Source organism: Rattus norvegicus, chromosome 8 (genome assembly GCF_036323735.1).
Source record: "Rattus norvegicus strain BN/NHsdMcwi chromosome 8, GRCr8, whole genome shotgun sequence".
NCBI lineage: Eukaryota > Metazoa > Chordata > Mammalia > Rodentia > Muridae > Rattus > Rattus norvegicus.
The window spans coordinates 24,363,685-24,380,636 of NC_086026.1; the positions used below are offsets into that span (position 1 = coordinate 24,363,685).

General features: G+C 45.7%; 2 protein-coding genes and 1 pseudogene across 2 annotated transcripts; all 3 read left to right on the forward strand.

The window, feature by feature from the left end:
- Window positions 1–1,769: 1,769 nt before the first annotated feature.
- LOC134480128 (uncharacterized) lies at window positions 1,770–10,848 on the forward strand. Its single transcript, XM_063266359.1, has 2 exons — window positions 1,770–1,785; window positions 6,973–10,848. Exons 1-2 carry the CDS (start codon window positions 1,770–1,772, stop codon window positions 10,578–10,580), a joined length of 3,624 nt encoding a protein of 1,207 aa, XP_063122429.1. The 3' UTR covers window positions 10,581–10,848.
- On the forward strand, window positions 10,658–12,323 carry LOC103693640 (MLV-related proviral Env polyprotein-like). Its single transcript, XM_063266360.1, has 2 exons — window positions 10,658–11,921; window positions 12,307–12,323. Exons 1-2 carry the CDS (start codon window positions 10,658–10,660, stop codon window positions 12,321–12,323), a joined length of 1,281 nt encoding a protein of 426 aa, XP_063122430.1.
- Window positions 12,324–13,500: 1,177 nt separating this feature from the next.
- Mbd3l2-ps1 (methyl-CpG binding domain protein 3-like 2, pseudogene 1) lies at window positions 13,501–15,028 on the forward strand (annotated as a pseudogene).
- Window positions 15,029–16,952: the final 1,924 nt, after the last annotated feature.

Below are 16,952 nucleotides of genomic sequence, written 5' to 3' on the forward strand. Positions count from 1 at the left end.
TGTACTTAAGATGACTGGTTCAGGGAAAGGTTAAAACACTGAGTACACAGCGGCCGCCAAGCAGGATATGTTTGGTTGAAGGCCTGGCAACAGGACTAAATGCGGTTGAGCACCTGACAATGAAAAAAGCCGCGGGAGAGGTCCCACACCCTGGTGGGGGGCCGAGTCAGCCATTATGTTTCAGGAAGGTAGCTAGGAAACTTGCCCCCAGGCTAAACCCTTGCCACATTAGAGTCCACCAATTATATCCCTGTAACCATGCATCTGCTTCTGTATGCTTGCTTCTGCTCCCCAGAATCCTATAAAAAGCCCATCCTTGGTTCCGTGGGGCGCGCCAGTCCCCTGAGTGACTGAAGCGCCCCCAGGTGCCTGTGCCTGTGTATCCCGACAATAAACCAAATCCTCTTGCTGATTGCATCCTGTGGTGTCTCGGTCTGGTCTTTAGAGTTGGAGGGCTCCATCCCGAGGGAAAGTTCTCCCTGAGAGCTTTTCACACACAACTCCATGATTTTTCCCTCTCTCTTTAGAAGACAAATTAAAAACATGATAATTTAAAAAGTACAAGGAACTCCCATGTATACACACACACACACACACACACACACACACACACACACACACCAAAATCCATACAAAAACAAAATTGGAAACTATATTAAAGGCAGCAAGACAAAATATACCCAAGCAAAAGAATATGAGACCAAAATAATCTGCAAAAATACTATCAAGTATTGTTTTGACTACCTACAGCTAAACTTGGGGCCTACCTACCTTCAAGAGTAGTTAACATATCTAGTGAAACTCTATTACAGAGAATCATTTTTTTTTCTTTTGAAGCACAAGTCAACTGGAGATAGCTTTGTGGTTAGGGGTGACAGTTTGTGTTCAGTTGTTCTTCTCAGTGTTAGGACATGTGAGGGCTATTCCTAGTTGCCACCTTGACTATAACTGGAATGAACTAAAATCCAGAATTGGAGGGTTCACCTGTGATCCAAATCTTGAGACTGAAAGTCTCAAGTTTCTGACCTTGATCTTGGCATGGTGACCTTGAGGAATACTTGCTATGAAAAGTTTAGACCTAGGCAAGGTAATACATGCCTTTAATCCCAGGACACTAAGGCAAGGAGATCTGAGTTCAAGGTAAGCCAGACACAAAACGAGTCCCAGGTCCAGGCTTGGTGGAACACACCTTTAATCTGGGCCACAGCTTCTGCTGGAGACCTACATAAGGACTGTGGAAGAAGGAAGGTTCACTTTTCTCTGTATTTTGAAGGATTAGGAAGGACTGATTATTCTTGACTTCTGTTAATGCAGAATGAAAAAGGAACATGCAGTTCAGTTTATGAGACACAAAATGTCAGATACTTCATTCTAAATAGCTCTTGTACTTGAGGAAATACCTACTAATATGTCATTATAAGACTATGTTTTAGAAAACCAATGGGTATTACTGTGTTTGGTAGAAGTAGAAACAAATGTTTACCCCACTGGGGCATTCAGAGGGATCTTTTGGTTCCTAGAAAAAATGTGGATTCTTACATCTAACATCAGTTTACTGGTGAATGTATGCTTCAACCTCCTAATGTGGTACCAGTGGTGATCTCACACTACACTCCCTCTCTGTCTTTAGATCCCTTTCCTCTAACTGGGATGCCTTGTCTGGCCTCAGTAGAAGAAGACAAGCCTTGTCTTATTCCAAGTTGATATGCCAAAGTTGTTAGATATCCATGTATATGTTTTTTTTCTGAGGAGAAGGCAAGGAGGTGTAAATGGAAAGGAGTGGAGGTGAGAGGGAGGTACTTCAAGGAGAGGTAAGAAGGGAAGCTGTTCTCTGGATGTAAAGTAATGAATTAATTAAAAAACACACATACACAAAACATTTCTCTATGGCATAAATTAAATGATGATGAATGTATACATATATCAAAAACCCTGAAACATTTTGTTGCTAGTACTTTGAAGCAAGAAAAAAAATCTTGGGCTCTGGCTCTACCTCGTGATCAAGGGCAGAACAAGTTCCTCCCAAATGTGTGGCCCCAAGTATAATCCCCTGCAAAACAAAATGTTGAATGAATTAGAAAGTTAAGTGAAAATAATTTCCAGTGAAATTGATCCTGGTTACTTCCCTAACACCTGTCGCTGATGACCTAATTTTAATTTTATCCTATACAAAATGTGCTGTGTTGGATATGGTAATGAATACCTTTAATCCCAGCACAAGTAAAGTAGCGATAGGATCTGAGTCTCTTACAAGAAAAATACAAGGAAATCTCAAGTTCAAGGATTTCTTGGGCTACAGAAAGAGTTCAAGGCCAATGTGGCCAACTTAGTCAAGCCTTCTTTCAAAAGTTATTGTGAAAGCACTTGGGTTATAGTCCAATGATAGTCGTGACCTAGCAATCAAAGCAAAAGTGCAAAACTATGAAGAGAACCTGAAATATAATATAAAGGTATAAATGAATCTGGGCTCTGAGCATATTGTTATCTCAGCAGCTGTAGGCAGGTGGATGTATTTATCCTCCAAGTTAGAGTTAGAGTGAGACCATGTCTGAAAAATAGGACAGAAAGAATTGAAAAAGGGGTATAAGTGAATGGTATTTTATGAAATCATAAAACTGGTGTTTTGGAATTAAATTATATTAGAATTAAGATTCATAATAATACAAATTCAGACATCAAGAAGGTTCAAAAATACAATTACATTTATTCTAAGATAAAACATTAGACATGGGTCTCTAAAAGGTTTATATTATGATGTATAAAAAGGATTAATGACTTAATATTTAGGTTGAAAACATAGATCTGTGTGTAACCATACCTTGCTTATATAGGGAAAAGTAGAATAAAAACATATAATTCTAGTTATGCAGTGGTACAAAATTCCAGCACTCAGGAGTTGAGGCTAGCCTAGTCTACAGAGTGAGTTTCAGGACAGCCAGGGCTACACAGAAACTATTTCTTAACAACCAAATATGTATATAATTTTAAATTGCATTAAAACAAAATAGACCAAAAGTTCATAAGTGGTTGTGATATGAGCATGACTTAACAGGAATGACATGAAATTTCAATATACAAAATAGCAATTTCTCTTTCAATAGCTATGCATTACATTAACAAATCTATGTATGTTATTTCTATAAAGCATATAGTGTTTTAAATATATTGATATTCACTTATTTTTTAAAATTTTGTTTGTTTGAGAAAGGGTCTCACTATGGAGCTCTGGCTGGTTAACTCAGAAGATCTGCCAGTCTCTTCCTCCACAGTGCTGGGATTAAAGGAGTATACTACCACGCCTAACCCTGATCAAAATAAAATTATTCTCTAATTTTGTCCTGCCCAAAACTGATGGCTTCAGTGTGTCCTTGCACACATTTAATCCCTGCACTGGGACATCAGAAGCAGGAGTTTCTGTGAGTTCCAGGCCAGTCTGAGCTCCATCTCAAGAATCTGTCTTTAAAAATTATGTGAAAATTTATGTATATAAAACATTTATTTTTATTCTTTTAGAACGTATTTACAGATGATGAACCATAGAAAAAATGAGGATAGTATATAGTATTGATATAAAATTGTTGGTGAGATAATGTAATGTTGCTGAGTAAGTTAGTCCTGTCTTTCTTCTGCATACGTAGATGAGAATATTCAATTACTCACTATGGATAATCTTCTTGTTCTGTTTTTGATTTTGGAGACAGGATTTCTCTGTGTAACAGTTTTGGATGTTCTTAAAATAGCTCTGTAGAGCAGGATGTCCTCAAAGCCACAGAGATACATTAGTTCCTCCTTCCCAAGTGTGTGGGATTAAAGGTGTATGCACCACGCCTGGTACATAGACATTTTTTTCTAGGTGTAATCATTCAAAGACTATTGTCCCTTCATTTAAATACTTATTTCCCTACTAATAGTATCAGTTATATTTTTAGTTTTGTTTAAATATTTAAGTATCCTCAAATCCCATGGGTATGAGACAGGATCTCCCAAGGATAGTCCATTGATCATTACATCCACATAAGTAAAATCCACAAAAACCCAATTTATACATGGGTTGGATTTTATCTTGAAAGACCCCAGCTTAGCAGCAGTAACGCCATTTTGCAAGGCTGTACTTAAGATGACTGGTTCAGGGAAAGGTTAGAACACTGAGTATACAGCGGCTGCCAAGCAGGAGATGTTTGGTTGAAGGCCTGGCAACAGGATGACTGCGGTTGAGCACCTGACAATAAGAAAAAGCCCCGGGAGAGGTCCCACACCCTGGTGGGGGGGCCGAGTCAGTTGTTATGTTTCAAGAAGGTAGCTAGGAAACTTGCCCCCAGGCTAAACTCTTGGGGGGCCGAGTCAGTTGTTATGTTTCAAGAAGGTAGCTAGGAAACTTGCCCCCAGGCTAAACTCTTGGGGGGCCGAGTCAGCCGTTATGTTTCAGGAAGGTAGCTAGGAAACTTGCCCCCGGGCTGAACCCTTTGGGGGCCGAGTCAGCCGTTATGTTTCAGGAAGGTAGCTAGGAAACATTAGAATCCACCAATGATATCCCTGTAACCATGCATCTGCTTCTGTATGCTTGCTTCTGCTCCCCAAAATCCTATAAAAAAGCCCATCCTTGGTTCCGTGGGCGCGCCAGTCCCCCGAGCGACTGAAGCGCCCACAGGTACCTGTGTATCCCGACAATAAATCAAATCCTCTTGCTGATTGCATCCTGTGGTGTCTCGGCCTGGTCATTGAAGTTGGAGGGTCTCCATCCCGAGGGAAAAGTTCTCCCTGAGAGCTTTTCATTTGGTGCGTTGGCCGGGAAAGGAGATCCTCCACCCAGGGACCACCGACCACCCACTGGGAGGTAAGCCGGCCGACGTTTGTCTGTCTGTCTAATTTTGTCTCGTTCTACCTTATTCTGTCTGTTCTGTGAGCGCTCAGCCAGGTCTGTTCTGTGGGCGCTCAGCCAAGTCTGTTCTGTGAGCGCTCAGCCAGGTTTTGTGAGCGCTCAGCCAGGTCTGTTCTGTGAGCGCTCAGCCAGGTTGTTTGGAATTTGGGCGGGACGAAGAAGGAGCTGACGAGCTCGGACTTCTCGCCCCGCAGCCCTGGAAGACGTTCCAAGGGTGCTAGGGGCCCGACTTTTCGGGCCCCAATCTGGGACTCTGGTTAGAGGAGAAAGATCCGGACTAACGGCACCTCTGTCTGTATTTTTGGCTTTCAGAGGGCCCCGGACCTTTGCCACCTCCATCTGAGAAAGATCCGGACTAACGGCACCTCTGTCTGTATTTTTGGCTTTCAGAGGGCCCCGGACTTTTGCCACCTCTATCTGACTTTTTGCTTTCAGTTTGGTACCAAAGCCGTGCAGCACGCCTGTCTGTTGTTTGTTTGACTGTTGGTGTTGTTTGTTTTCTCTGTGTTCTAATCTTCCTTAGAACTAACATGGGACAGTCCCTAACAACGCCCCTAAGTCTCACTCTTGATCATTGGAAAGACGTCCACGACCGGGCACACAACCAGTCCGTCGAGGTTAAAAAAGGAAAATGGCAGACTCTCTGCACATCCGAGTGGCCCACCTTCGGAGCCGGATGGCCAGTGAATGGCACATTTAATAAGATCATTATTTTACAGGTTAAAGATCGGGTCGTCCACGGACATCCTGACCAGGTTCCTTATATTATCACTTGGGAGAGTCTTGCCTTATACCCCCCCCCTGGGCGGAACCCTTCGTGGACCCGAATTGGCCTCCCCTCAACCCCCAGCTTGTCCCCTCGGCCCCGCCCGGTTTGCTGGCCCCGTCTTCCTCTCTCTACCCCACTCTAATTAAATCAGAGCCTTCTAAGAAACCTGTCCTCCCGGCAGACTCAAACTCCCCTCTCATAGATCTTCTCTCTGAAGATCCTCCTCCCCCATATCGTTTACCTACAGGCCCGGCTGAAACGGAGGAGGCAGAGCTGCCGGCCAGATCAGTTGCCGGGCCACAGTCTGATAAGGGTTTCTCCCCTGTCGCAGGGAGATTGCGCAATAAGCGCGAGGTGATGCCAGATACAACCTCCCAGGCTTTTCCACTTAGACAGGGAACCGGTGGCCAGACCCAATACTGGCCGTTTTCAGCAGCTGACATTTACAATTGGAAACAACACAACCCTTCTTTCTCCAAAGATCCGGTGGCACTCACCGACCTAATAGAATCTGTTTTACTTACCCACCAGCCTACTTGGGATGACTGCCAACAGCTCTTACAGGCTCTCTTAACCTCAGAAGAAAAACAAAGAGTGTTCCTAGAGGCCAGAAAGCATGTTCTGGGAGATGATGGGCGTCCCACCCAGCTGCCTGAGGAAATTGATGCTGCATTCCCACTTAAGAGACCAAACTGGGATTTTAATACAGCCGAAGGTAAGGGACACCTACGCCTTTATCGCCAGTTGCTTCTAGCGGGTCTCCGAGGGGCTACACGACGCCCTACTAATTTGGCTCAGGTAAAACAGGTATTACAGGAAGCAGGGGAAACTCCCTCCGCCTTTCTAGAGAGACTTAAGGAGGCCTACCGTATGTACACTCCCTATGACCCAGATGACCCAGGACAAATGACGAATGTCTCTATGTCCTTCATCTGGCAGGCTGCTCCAGATATCAGGACTAAGTTACAGAGGTTAGAAAATTTGCAGGGCTATACATTACAGGATTTACTTAAAGAAGCTGAAAGGATTTTTAATAAGAGAGAGACACAAGAAGAAAAAGAAGATAGAGTTCGCAGAGAGAGGGAAGAGAGAGATAAAAAAAGAAACAAAGAACTAAGTCGAATCTTGGCCGCCATAGTTCAGGGCCAAGAAAGGAAGGGAGATAGGGGGGGAGCTCGAAAGGGGCTGAAGCTGGATAAAGATCAATGTGGCTATTGCAAAGAGAAAGGGCACTGGGCCAGAGAGTGCCCCAAGAAGCCTGGCGGACCCCGAAAGCCTCGACCACGAACCTCCCTCTTGGCTCTAGATAAAGATTAGGGAGGTCAGGGCCAGGAGTCCCCCCCTGAGCCCAGGGTAACGCTTAAAGTTGGGGGGCAGCCGGTTACTTTCCTGGTAGACACAGGAGCCCAGCATTCAGTCCTCACTCAAGCTTCAGGACAACTCAGCGACCGGACGGCCTGGGTACAAGGAGCTACTGGTGAGAAACAATACCGATGGACTACGGACCGCCGGGTTCAGCTGGCTACCGGTAAGGTGACCCATTCCTTCTTACATGTTCCGGACTGCCCGTACCCTCTGCTGGGCCGTGACCTGCTCACCAAACTAAAAGCACAAATTCATTTTGAGGAAGGAGGGGCCCAAATAACTGGCCCCCACGGAACTCCCCTTCAAGTTCTAACCCTACAATTAGAGGATGAATATAGACTATATGAACTGGGACAGGACAAGCCACAATCCCAAGAAATAGGCACTTGGGTCACGAATTTTCCACTGGCTTGGGCAGAGACTGGTGGGATGGGGTTGGCGCTCCAACAGCCCCCCTTAATTATACAGTTAAAGGCCACTGCAACTCCAGTCTCCATAAAACAATACCCTCTGTCACATGAAGCTTATCAAGGCATAAGGCCTCACATTACGAGGCTTCTGGATCAAGGCATCCTAGTTCCCTGCCGGTCGCCTTGGAATACGCCTCTTCTGCCTGTAAAGAAACCCGGCACTGGAGATTATAGGCCAGTACAAGACTTGAGAGAGGTCAACAAGAGGGTAGAAGATATTCATCCGACTGTTCCAAACCCTTACAATTTGCTCAGTACACTGCCCCCTACACATACTTGGTATACGGTTTTGGACCTGAAAGATGCCTTCTTTTGCCTCCGGCTGAGCCCGAAAAGCCAACCCTTATTTGCCTTTGAGTGGAAAGACCCTGAAGTAGGGCTTTCAGGACAATTAACTTGGACAAGACTGCCTCAAGGGTTTAAAAACAGCCCAACGCTCTTTGATGAGGCCTTACATCGGGACTTAGCTGACTTTAGGGTTCAGCATCCCACCCTCATACTCCTGCAATATGTAGATGACCTCCTCCTAGCGGCCACTTCTGAAACTGCATGCCAACGGGGAACTGAATCCCTCTTACAGACTTTGGGACAATTGGGCTACCGAGCCTCTGCCAAAAAGGCTCAAATTTGCCAGACCCAGGTTACTTATTTAGGCTACCAGCTACGGGATGGACAGCGATGGCTGACCCCGGCCAGGAGACAGACTGTGGCCGGCATCCCTGCCCCCATGAATGGCCGACAGCTACGAGAGTTCTTGGGGACAGCGGGATTCTGCCGCCTCTGGATTCCTGGGTTTGCTGAAATGGCAGCCCCTTTGTACCCCCTCACTAAACCGGGGGTGCTCTTCCAGTGGGGACCAGAGCAGCAAAAAGCATTTGAAAACATCAAACAGGCCTTATTGTCCTCCCCTGCCTTGGGTCTCCCTGATATTACCAAACCTTTTGAACTGTTCATCGATGAGAAACAGGGGTATGCTAAAGGGGTCCTAACACAAAGGTTGGGACCCTGGAAACGCCCTGTAGCCTACCTGTCTAAGAAATTGGACCCTGTGGCCTCCGGCTGGCCACCGTGCCTAAGGATGGTGGCTGCTATTGCTGTCCTGATCAAGGATGCTGGAAAATTGACTTTGGGACAGCCACTCACCATCCTAGCACCCCACGCAGTGGAGGCCTTGGTAAAGCAGCCCCCAGACCGCTGGCTCTCTAATTCCCGCATGACCCACTACCAAGCCTTGTTACTGGATGCAGAACGGGTTCAGTTTGGGCCCGTAGTCGCCCTCAATCCTGCCACCTTGCTTCCTCTACCAGAGGAGGCAGAACAACATGACTGCCTACAAATCCTCGCAGAAGTACATGGAACCAGGCCGGACCTATCGGACCAGCCTCTTCAGAATGCTGACCACACATGGTACACGGATGGCAGCAGCTTCTTGGCAGAGGGAGAGCGAAAGGCTGGAGCTGCGGTCACTACGGAGGACAAAGTAATTTGGGCAAAAGCCCTGCCTGCTGGTACCTCTGCACAACGGGCTGAACTCATCGCCTTGACTCAGGCGCTCAAGATGGCAAAAGGTAAGAGGCTAAATGTATATACAGACAGCCGCTATGCCTTTGCCACGGCACACATCCACGGGGAGATCTACCGGAGGCGGGGGCTGCTCACATCTGAGGGTAAAGATATTAAAAATAAGGCTGAAATTCTGGCCCTCTTAGAAGCCCTATTCTTGCCCAAAAGACTGAGTATTATGTATTGTCCAGGACACCAGAAGGGGCACAACCCAGAGGCACGAGGAAACCGGCTGGCCGATGCCACGGCGCGAGAAGTGGCCATGAGCAAACAAATCTTACCCTTAAATAGCCCAGACCAACCCACGCCCCCACCAGTGGGACAAACCAGTTGGGTTTATGCCCATGAGGACATAGAGCTCCTAGAAAAAATGGGGGCCATCTACCACCCTCAACTAAAACAGTGGGTCTACAAAGGAAAGACAGTTATGCCAATAAAAATGACTTTTGAATTGATCTCTTTTTTACACAAATTAACCCATTTGGGGTTTAAGAAGATGAAAACCTTACTAGATCGGGAAGAGATAAATCTGTGGTTTTTGAATCGGGACAAAGCGATACAAAAGGTGACTGAGAGTTGCAAAGCGTGCGCTCAGGTTAACCCGGGAAGGACCATGATTGGACAAGGAGTTCGTCCTAGGGGACACCGTCCCGGCATCCATTGGGAAATTGATTTTACTGAAATTAAACCAGGTATGTATGGATACAAGTATCTCCTAGTGTTTGTAGACACCTTCTCAGGATGGGTCGAAGCCTTCCCCACAAAGCACGAGACTGCAAAAATGGTCACCAAGAAGCTCCTCGAGGAAATCTTTCCCAGGTATGGCATGCCTCAAGCGTTGGGGTCGGACAACGGGCCCGCTTTCGTCTCCCACGTAAGTCAGTTGGTGGCCAAATTGCTGGGGATTGATTGGAAATTACATTGTGCCTATAGACCCCAGAGTTCAGGTCAGGTAGAACGCATGAATAGAACAATTAAGGAGACTTTATCCAAACTTACGCTTGCAACTGGCTCAAAGGATTGGGTGGCCCTCCTTCCCCTAGTTCTCTATCGGGCCCGGAATACCCCGGGCCCCCATGGTCTAACTCCTTTTGAAATAATGTATGGAGCACCACCCCCATTTGTCCATTTCTTTGATTCAAACATTGCTGATTTCACTGACAGCCCTTCTCTGAGGGCCCATTTACAGGCCCTACAGATTGTGCAGAAAGACGTCTGGAGACCTTTGGCCGCTGCTTACCAGGACGAGCTTGAGCATCCGGTGGTGCCACACCCGTTCCAGATTGGAGACACCGTGTGGGTGCGCAGACACCAGACCAAGAATCTCGAGCCACGGTGGAAAGGACCCTACACCGTCCTCCTGACTACCCCGACCGCCCTAAAGGTAGACGGAGTCGCGGCTTGGATCCACGCATCACACGTCAAGGCAGTCCGGTCTGAGGAATTGACTAATCACAACACTACACCCCAGACATGGAGAGTTCAGCGCACTCCAAACCCCTTAAAGTTAAAACTCCTACGTGGCTCCTCCTAGTCCTTTTGTGGCCTAGAGTCAGTGGGGGAATAAGCCCCCACCACATTTATAACATTACCTGGATAGTCACTAATCTCATGACAGGAAGGCTGGCTAATGCTACCTCCGTAAGGGGGACACTGGCCGATGCCTTCCCTCCCTTATACTTTGACCTTTGTGATGTGATAGACTACAAGTGGGAGCCTGGCACTACCCATAATTGGCATCCCTCAACCACCTACTATGGTTGCGGTCCGGCTTCCCACAGCAAAGAGATCTACGTTTGCCCTGGACACAGAGTGAGCCGGCAGTGCGGAGGGCCAGGGAGTGGGTACTGTGCCCAGTGGGGATGTGAGACTACTGGGGATGCGTATTGGAAGCCATCCTCATCTTGGGACCTGATAACTCTGAAACGAGACGGTCGGCCTCCTTACACCTTGTGTAAACGGGACGCGAAATGCAATCCCCTCGTCCTCCACTTCACCGACTCAGGTAGAAGAGCGACCTGGGACGGGCCCAAATCTTGGGGCCTGCGCTTATACGTCACAGGGACCGATCCGGTGGGTCTGTTCTCTCTAAATAGACAAGTCTCTCCCCTGGCCACTCGACCCATTGGACCCAACCCAGTTCTACCAGATCAGAAGCCTCCCTCGCTCCCGGCACAAGCCCAACCCCCGTCATTGCCTAAGGTCACCCAGGCCCCTGGTAGTACTCCCACAAGCCCCTTCTCCACAACGGGGGGCTCCACCATTTTGATCTCCCCATCGCCAGGCACCGGGGATCGATTATTCAATTTGGTGGCTGGTGCATATCTGGCTCTCAACTATTCAGACCCTTTTAGGACTCAGGAGTGCTGGTTGTGTCTCGTTTCCGGTCCGCCCTATTATGAAGGGGTAGCAGTCATTGGAAATTACACCAACCTGACTGCTGCCCCAGACAGTTGTGCCAATACCCCCAGCCACAGACTAACTCTGCCCGAGGTCTCGGGACGAGGGCTCTGCTTGGGGAATGTACCCCCCACACACCAGACCCTCTGCAACACCACTCAGAAGATTCCCATCGGGAACTACTTCCTGGCAGCCCCAAAAGGCACATACTGGGCCTGCAATACCGGACTAACACCCTGTATCTCAGCCACAGTCCTCAACCAATCCTCTGACTATTGTGTATTAGTAGAAATTTGGCCCAAAGTCACCTACCATGAATCCGAGTATATATACTCGTTTTTTGAGAAACAGACTCGTTTTCGACGAGAGCCTGCCACCCTGACTTTAGCTTTACTCCTAGGAGGAATCACCTTGGGGGGAGTGGCCGCGGGTATAGGGACCGGGACCACTGCACTCATTGAAACTGGCCATTTCCGTCAGTTACAAGCAGCCATGAATGCAGATCTTAAAGCTATAGAAGAGTCTGTGAGTGCATTAGAAAAGTCCTTAACATCGTTGTCTGAAGTGGTCCTCCAAAATAGACGAGGGCTAGATATGTTGTTCCTCCGCGAGGGTGGATTATGTGCTGCTCTAAAAGAAGAGTGCTGTTTCTATGCAGACCATACTGGAATAGTAAGAGATAATATGGCTAAGCTTCGAGAACGCCTGGCCCAAAGACAAAAACTGTTTGATTCCCAACAGGGATGGTTCGAGGGGTGGTTTAACCGATCCCCTTGGTTTGCTACCCTCCTGTCTACCCTGATGGGACCCCTACTTATTCTTCTCCTAATTCTTCTTTTTGGACCCTGCATCCTTAATAGGCTGGTACAGTTCATGAGGGATAGACTTTCAGTCATTCAGACCCTCGTACTGACGCAGCAGTACCATAGGCTGAGACAACAAGAGACAGAAATTTCTTGACCAAGTTGAGTGAAAGATTTCACTCAAAGTTAGCAAAAAAATGGGGGAATGAAAGACCCCAGCTTAGCAGCAGTAACGCCATTTTGCAAGGCTGTACTTAAGATGACTGGTTCAGGGAAAGGTTAGAACACTGAGTATACAGCGGCTGCCAAGCAGGAGATGTTTGGTTGAAGGCCTGGCAACAGGATGACTGCGGTTGAGCACCTGACAATAAGAAAAAGCCCCGGGAGAGGTCCCACACCCTGGTGGGGGGGCCGAGTCAGTTGTTATGTTTCAAGAAGGTAGCTAGGAAACTTGCCCCCAGGCTAAACTCTTGGGGGGCCGAGTCAGTTGTTATGTTTCAAGAAGGTAGCTAGGAAACTTGCCCCCAGGCTAAACTCTTGGGGGGCCGAGTCAGCCGTTATGTTTCAGGAAGGTAGCTAGGAAACTTGCCCCCGGGCTGAACCCTTTGGGGGCCGAGTCAGCCGTTATGTTTCAGGAAGGTAGCTAGGAAACATTAGAATCCACCAATGATATCCCTGTAACCATGCATCTGCTTCTGTATGCTTGCTTCTGCTCCCCAAAATCCTATAAAAAAGCCCATCCTTGGTTCCGTGGGCGCGCCAGTCCCCCGAGCGACTGAAGCGCCCACAGGTACCTGTGTATCCTGACAATAAATCAAATCCTCTTGCTGATTGCATCCTGTGGTGTCTCGGCCTGGTCATTGAAGTTGGAGGGTCTCCATCCCGAGGGAAAAGTTCTCCCTGAGAGCTTTTCAATCTATCAACTAATTTATACTCTGACAATTTTAACAGTCATTGGTTTATTTGTGGGTTAGGTTATCTGAGAATTTTCTTTTCTGTTTTTATGGAACATTTTTTAAATTTACATTTCAAATGTTATCCCCTTTCCTGGTTTCCCATCTATAAACCCCCTACCCCTTTCTCCCCCTTCTTCTATGAGGGTGTTATCCCAGTCATCTACCCATCCCTGAGAATTTTCTTAACTCTTTTCTCTACAAAAGGAGGATTAGGTGAAACACATACTGCCATTTCCAGCAACTCAAGCCTTGTCTGCATCTCTGCAGTAAAGCCTTTAGGACAAACTCTACCACTATGGAGGAGCCTTTAGGAAACTCAGTTTCAAGCCAGCCTTTGCTAGTAAGTACTTAATTCACACTAATTGTAGAATGTTCATCCTTGTCCTTTTTCTTTGTATTTAAACCTCCTTAATTTAGTGCATAGTTGTACTTGACCTAAGTTGATATCCTGTGGCAGCTATAAACTACTTGCTAATATTTGGTGGAAGAAATGTGAAATGTACTTCATCAGGCCAAAATGATCAGGCTTAGCTGTGTGAAATGCATTGTTGGATGGTTATTTTCATTGTATAGATATCTAGAGTTCTGCACAAACTTACATAGTGCACTTCTGCACTAGTGATGCCAGTGCATCACTGAGGTAGTGATCTTGCACAAACTTACATAGTGCACTTCTGCACTAGTGATGCCAGTGCATCACTGAGGTAGTGATCTTGCACAACCTTACATAGTGCACTTCTGCACTAGTGATGCCAGTGTGTCACTGAGGTAGTGATCTTGCCCAACCTTACATAGTGCACTTCTGCACTAGTGATGCCAGTGCGTCACTGAGGTAGTGATCTTGCACAACCTTACATAGTGCACTTCTGCACTAGTGATGTCAGTGCGTCATTGAGGTAGGTTTGGAGCAGCAGCACCCAGTGGCCATAAGAAAGAAAAATGTAGCATCTTTAAAGTAAAATAGAGGGAATCTGTGTGTAGCTTGTTTGATAGAGACCCCAACTTCTTATCCTTGATAGTCAAATGAGTTAGGTGTCCTAAAAATCTGGGAAGGAGAATGTTTTTAGCAGCAGTCTTGGGGAGCTAGGCAATGCTGTGATCTCAGACCTAGTTTTTCAGAGAAAAGTAATAGTAGCAGATCCATAAGCTAAAAAAGAATTCTGTGTAACCAGGAGTAGATTTCATCCTGTGTTTAAACTTCACTGTTTTCAAAGGGAAGACTCACAAGAAGTATGATACCCAACAAGAGCAAGATAAAGTCCAAACATAGAGCTGGTATTACTTCCAAAGATCTTGTGTGGTTGAGCAGTTGCATGTCTCCACAGCCTGTGACCATAATAATATCATACTCTGAGAATGAAACCAGGTACAGGAGAATGAAACAGGAGAGATGAAGCAAAGCTGAAGAAACCCCAGTAGCTGTGTGCATTGGAGAAACTGAAAAAGCCTCAAGTTGGAGGAGACAGTAAAGAGAACCTATCATGTCCACTGAAGCTTGCAAACCCTGTAGAAAGAATTGCACCTGGAATGCCAACAACCACAGTAGTGTTAAGGATCATCTCATTCCTGGAGAAGTCACCTCTGTCCAACCCCCATGCTTAGAAACGACTAAGCAAGTGGCTCTTCAGCTGTCACCATATTTCTCCAGTCAAGGGGTAACAATGCCAGCGCCTCTCCATCTGACACCATCTTACTGCATAAGAGAAGTAACTACTGCAGACATCTGGAGACAGGCCTGGAAAGTAAAGAAGGCCAGGAAGAGCCTGGCAGAGGCCTTGGAGGCAGACAGGCTTGCCAGGAAGGCAGAGAACATGAGGGAATAAACATGAGTGGAAAACAGGTGTTGAGGCCTCTGTAAGTTCTTGAAGGAACTTTTGTTTTGGTTTTTCAAGACAGGATTTCCAGATGTAACCCTGGCTGTCCTGGAACCCTGTCTCTGCCTCCAGAGTATTGAGGCAAATGCTACCATCACCCAGTATTAACTTTATGTCTTTAAATAACAAATTTATTATACCCAACTTACTCCTTTTTAAGCTTTTGGAAAAGAAAAAAATATAAGCAGAAGTGTTTTAAATGATAGTGTTTCTAGTTTGGATAGAAATATTCTGTAAGAGATTTCATGTGAATACACCCTTTCGTTAGTTATGATTCATAGAACAAAGCAAACACCTCATTTTATAGAATTAATGTGAGAAGGGTCTATGTATTTAGCAGCTAGTTTTTTGAAGCTACTAGGTATTTACAAAAGCTTAAAGCTCCCTACCATGGAACTGCTACTTGCTAGGTGTTTAGGTTTAAGAATGAACCTCTGGTTTCCTCAGGCCTGGAAAGGAAAAGAATCTTCAGCAGATACGCTAATCCCCTCTAAACATCTATGTCTATGATTTAACAAGTAGAGATTGTTTTATATTCAGTTTACTGGGAGAAGGACTCATTATCCAAAAATTGTTCAATTTCAGATTACAATTTTTTTTTTTTTTTAAATTTGGTGGTTATTGGAGTCTCACTATATGGGCCATCAGAATCCCAAGAATCCCATCCCCAATTGTAATTTTTTTACACACTTTCAGTCTACTTTGAATAACCTAAGGTGTTATTTAGTGTTTTATACTAAGTTGTTTTATACTAAGTATTTAAGTTCACATTTATATTAATGAACCCATGTGCTGCAGCTTTCTACACCATGGTATCGGGTTTTTTTTTTTTTTTTTGTTTTTTTTTTTTTTTTTTTTAATAGAATTATGTGTTGCAATGCTAAACTAACAAAAACAGGCTTTCATTTTAAATACAAATCCAAAATAGAGAATCTTTTAAGTGACATTAATTTAATGATATAAAGATGTTATTATAGATGCTGTTATATCTATTATCATCTATCTTCTTTTTTTTGCCTTTGTTTCTTTTTTTATTGATATTTTCTTTATTTACATTTCAAATGTTATCCCCTTTCCCAGTTCCCCCTCCGGAAAACCCCTATCCCATCCCCCCTCCCCCTGCTTGTATGAGAGTGCTCCCTCGCCTACCCACCCATTCCTTTCCATCTCCCCACCTAAGCATTCCCCTACACTGGGGCATCAAGTCTTCACAGGACCAAGGGCCTCTCCTCCCATTGTTGTCCTACAGTGCCATCCTCTGCTACATATGTGGCTAGATCCATAGGTCGCTCCTTTAGTAGTCCATAAGTCAACTCTTTTAGTTGGTGGTTTAGTCCCTGAGAGCCCTGGGGTGTCTGTTTGGCTGATAATGTTGTTCTTCCTATGGGGTTGCACATCCCTTCAGCTCATTCAGCCTTTTTTCTAACTCCTCCATTGGGGACTTCATTCTCAATTTAATGGTTGGGTGCAAGCATCTGTCTCTGTATTTGTCAGGCTCTGACAGAGCCTCTTAGAAGACAGCTATATCAGGCTCTTTTCAGGATGCACTTCTTGGCATCTGCAATAGTGTCTGGGTTTGGTGACTGTATGGAGGGGGGTGGATCTCCAGAATTGGCAGTCTCCAGATGGCCTTTCCTTCAGTCTCTGTTCTACTCTTTGTTGTTGCATTTCCTCCAGTTTGTATATAGTTCTCTTTTCTAAGAGGGACTGCAACATCCACTCTTCGGTTTTCATTCTTCTTGAGCATAGTGTGGTCTGTAATTTTATCTTGGGTCTTCCGAGTTTTGGGGCTAATATCCATTTATCAGTGAGTGAATATCATGTGTGTTCTTTTGTCATTGGGTTACCTCACTCAGGATGATATTTTCCAGTT